Source organism: Quercus suber, unplaced genomic scaffold, assembly GCF_002906115.3.
Source record: "Quercus suber isolate HL8 unplaced genomic scaffold, Cork oak 2.0 scaffold_51, whole genome shotgun sequence".
In the NCBI taxonomy this organism is placed as follows: domain Eukaryota; kingdom Viridiplantae; phylum Streptophyta; class Magnoliopsida; order Fagales; family Fagaceae; genus Quercus; species Quercus suber.
Window position 1 is genome coordinate 204924 of NW_027069516.1, and position 4736 is coordinate 209659.

At 40.8% G+C, this 4736-nt stretch overlaps 1 protein-coding gene across 1 annotated transcript; it reads right to left on the reverse strand.

Moving 5' to 3' along the window:
* Positions 1-978: 978 nt before the first annotated feature.
* Positions 979-4383, reverse strand: LOC136066902 (uncharacterized). The gene is made up of 9 exons (XM_065771951.1): positions 4258-4383; positions 3599-4129; positions 3295-3405; positions 2828-3118; positions 2527-2740; positions 2205-2383; positions 1868-2102; positions 1695-1764; positions 979-1594 (listed from the first exon to the last, which is right to left on the reverse strand). Exons 1-9 carry the CDS (start codon positions 4381-4383, stop codon positions 979-981), a joined length of 2373 nt encoding a protein of 790 aa, XP_065628023.1.
* Positions 4384-4736: the final 353 nt, after the last annotated feature.

The following is a 4736-nucleotide window of genomic DNA, read 5'->3' on the forward strand; positions in this document are numbered from 1 at the left end:
CTGAGGAGCTAGAGAGCAACAATAAACCCTAGAAAAAAAAAATTTGTCTTTGTTCTCTCTACCTTCTCCCTCTCAAACTTTTAAATTCTTTAAGAGGTGATTTTATACCTTACACATGTCAAAATCTTGAGTATTGTTGGTGTTGGGGAAGTAATGGAGTAGTCCTAAATCTTTGAGAGGCCTTGAAGTGATCAAAGAGACTTGATGGATTCCTAACAAGGAGAAAAGATTTTTGGAATCAATTGCTAGCAGGAGCTAAAGGCCAAAGTACTTAAGTCATTACTTAGCTAGGTGGGTTTTGTAGGTGGCTTGTAATGCAACTATTCTTGTTAGTGGATCAACTGTTGCTATAGACCCCGAAGAATTGTTTTGCCCGGTTTTGGGTTTTTTCTCATTGTGAACACATATTGTGTTCTTGTGGGTGTGTATTGTTTGTGATTTGTTTTTTTGATTATCTATCCGTGCTTTTTTCTTTTTTTCTTTTTTGAAAGGTAAGTAGAAAACTTTTATAAATGATAGAAAAAAGAGAAATACAAGAAGTTCATGATGATGAACAACAAGAAATAAAAGGAGCAAATAGTACAATAAATAGAGGGTAATCAAGAAACTAAGCTAAGGGAGGAAAAAAACTCAGAGAGAGAAGAACAATCAGTAAAACCCCAACAACGAGACCATTCCAAAAGACTACGATGGCATAAAAGCTTTAACTCATCCAACGTCTTCTCTTTGTCCTCAAAGGATCAACGATTTCATTCCAACCACACAATCCACATTAAGCACCTTGGAACCAAGTTCCAAATGTCTGAGTTATGCTTCCCATGCCATTGATACCAGCAAGATAACAAACTCGCCACCGATCCTAGCATAACCCAAAGAATACCGAAGGCCTGAAGCATAACAGTCCATAAGGAATGGGTCACAGGACAATGAAGAAGATGGTGGTTTACCGACTCCCCATCACAGCAACACATACAACACCTAAGGGCAACCCTTAAGCATTAGATTATCCAAAGTGAGGATCCAACCATGTGCAGTAGTCCACAGAAAGAATGCCACGCGCTTAGGAATCTTTGGTTTCCAAACCCCCTTCCAAGGAAACAAAGAATTCAAAGCACCCCAGATTGCAAGGTAGTAAGACCGAGTGTCAAACTTACCATCCCCTTTAAGCCACCAGTAAAGGGTATCTCTCCCAGTACCCTGAGGAATACGAGTTTGGATAAGCTGAAGAAGAGAATACGATGCAGCCAACTCCCAATCTTCAAAAGCTCTATAAAACGTTAAATTCCACACTCTAACCGTACCCCCTTCTAGAATCCACAAAACCTCAAAGATACAAGCATCCTTGACTGCTGAACACACATAGAGCTTAGGATAGAGATCTTTTAGAGTAGTGTCACCAATCCACCTATCATGCCAAAAGTGGATACGAGTGCCTTCACCCACTACAAAAGACAGATGCTTAGAAAAGCTCTCCCATCCTGCATTAATGCTTCTCCATAGGCCACACCCATGAGACCTCCTGCAAACATTAGTACTCCACCCCCTTGACCCTTGCCATATTTTGAGGAGATAACAAGCCGCCATAGATGGGTAACTTCATGACCATATCTCCACAGTCATTTCCCTAATATAGCTTGATTAAATGGCACCACATTTCTTATCCCCAAACCACCCAACTTAACGAGTGAACACACCTTATCCGAAGCCACCAAAGGATATTTGAAGCACCCCTCAGAAGACCCCCAAAGGAAATTCCTCTGAATACTTTCCAATCAAGCCGCTACAACTTTAGGAATAGTAAAAAGAGATAATTAAAAAAAAAACGTTGGGAGACTTGAGAGAGTACTATTTAGTAACATGAGCCTACCACCCTTAGATAAATTGAGACGCTTCCACCCAGAAAGCTTCTTCTCCATTTTCTCCAAAATAGGATTCCAAATCGAGGCTGTCTTAAAAGAAGTTCCCAACGGCATCTCCAAATATTTCATAGGCAAACTGCCCACTCTACAATGAAGAATATTAGCCAAAGCATCTAGATTATTCACCTCCCCAATAAGGACAATCTCGCTTTTCCCTACATTGACCTTAAAACCCGTAAAAGCCTAAAAACAAGACAACACCAACCTTATGGACAGCAGCTGCTCCCTAGAGGCATCACAAAATAAGATAGTGTCATCAGCAAATAACAGGTGGGAAATACTCACCCCAACAGAGTTCACAACACCTACATGAAAACCCTGAATAAGATTACACTCCTCTGTCTTCTTCAAGAGTCTACTTAAAACCTCCATTATCAAAAGAAACAACAGCAGGGACAGTGGATCCCCTTGTCTCAACCCACGAGAACTTCCAAAAAAACGTTCAGGGGATCCATTTACCAGAACTGAAAAACGGATAGACGAAAAACGCATGCCTTAATCCACCCCCTCCATTTCAACCCAAAACCTATCTGGCCCAACAAATAAAACAAGGCCTCCCAGTTCACATAGTCATAAGCTTTTTCAATATCTAGCTAGCAAACCACACCTGAAATTCTGCTCTTCAATCTTCTATCCAGGCATTCATTTGCAATAAGCACTGAATCTAGAATTTGCCTTCTACCAACAAACAAATTTTGAGTCTCAGATATGAGATTATCCAAAACCACCCTCAAACTATTAGCCAACACCTTGGACAACAGCTTATACACACTGCCCACCAAACTGATGGGGTGAAACTCTTTAATGTTAATGGCATTACACTTTTTAGGAATTAAAGTGAGGAACAAAGCATTCAAAGATTGTTCAAACTATGAATGTTGATGAAAATTATCAAAAAAATCCATTACATCCTTTTCCACAACACTCCAACATTTCTGAAAGAGAGCCATGGTGAAGCCATCAGGACCAGGGGCTTTATCCCCCTCCATCTCCCTTAATACCTGGATGACTTCCTCCTTTATGACCTCCTTCTCTAAGGATAACCACTCATCCTCTTCAATACAAGCAAAATCTAACCCATCCATAGTAGGATGCCCCGCCTCAATTTCCTTATACAACCCTTGATAAAAGAGAACTATCTGAGAGCACACATCCAGCTCATCCTCATAAAGAATACCATCCACCTCAATCCTTTTAATCTAATTAGCATTTCTATGAGAGTTTGCTAATCTATGAAAAAACCAAGTATTATTATCTCCCTCCTTCACAAACAAGGCCTGAGACTTTTGCCTCCAAGAAATCTCCTCAAGAGAAGCCAACTGTTCTATGTCTCCTTTGAGTTGAAGGCAATTTGATCCTCATTTAAAAGACCCACTAACTCCTCTCTCGCATCTAACCCCATTAGCTCAGTCAGCTTGTTCTTCTTTCTAAAAGCCAAATCACCAAACTCCTTCCTGTTCCACCTTTTCAAGTCTGCTTTCAGAGCCTTCAATTTTTGAGCCAAGATGAAACTTAGAGAGCCCTTAAAACTGTAACCCTCCCACCATTGCTTAACTCTATCAATAATTCAACCACATGTTCTCAAATTTAAAGGCACTTCGACCGCATCGAACAACACTGGCTTCCAACAAAAGAGGGCAGTGGTCTGAAAGAACATGAGGAAACACTCATTAGGATACATTCTCAAAGTGCTTCTCCCATTCAAGAGAAACCAAAGCCTTGTCAATTCTTGATATAGAGGGAAGACCAGAATCTCTAAACCAAGTGAAGGAGGTCCCCTCTAAAGGTAAATCATCTAAAGAATTATTCTTTATAAAATTCGAGAATGCAAACATAACAAGGATAAAAGACTCACAGCCAAGCCTCTCACTTGGGTACCTGATAATATTAAAATCACCTACTAGACACCATGCCATGGGCCACCTAGCACGCATCTGAGATAACTCCTCCCACAAAGTAGGCCGTTGTCCATTGTCATTAGGGTCATACACACCTGTACAAGCCCAAACAAAGTCATCCACCACTCCTCCCAATAATACACTGATAGAGAATTGTCCAGCAACAACATCCAACTTCTCAAACACCCTCTTATCCCAAATCAGCAAGACCCTACCCGAAGACAGCACAACATCCAAAATAGTCCAATCAATGAAAGGACTACCCCATAAACTCCAAACAAACGCACCATCGATAGATGATACTTTCGTTTCCTGAAAACATACAATATCGCACTTCCACTCCTTAAGAAGATTCTTACACACCTCTCTCTTCCGAGGATTGTTAAGCCCCCTTACATTCCAAGAAAGTAGTCGTAAAGTCATTTAAAACTACGAACAACCCCCAAGTCAGTTGAAAAAGCTCTACTCCTACTCCTAACAAAGACACCATCATAATTAACAAAAGAAATCAGCCCCTTAAGCTCCCTTAGGCCTCGTGAGGTTAGCAAGTCACTTAGACACCCCATCGTCATTCACTTTGAGCCAAGAGAATGACGATGGGGTGTCTAAGTGAATAACGATGAGGTGTCTTAAAGTGAATGACAATGGGGTGCATTCTATATTCCCTGGCTTTATTTTTTGCACCGCCTTAGTTATAAGGTTTGTCAACCACCGCCGCCTTAGCCTTTGGTGCATTCTATATTCTTTGAGACGATCCCTGACTAAAAAGAAAAGCTGGTTTTACAATTTTCCTCAAGTTTAGGCTAAAGTAGTGCCAGCCACAACCAAACCTTCCCTTAGGTATCACAATGTTACCCTTCCGTTGACCATGAAGAAGTTTAGAAACCATTAAAAACTTGCCATGGGCGTTTGACCCCAA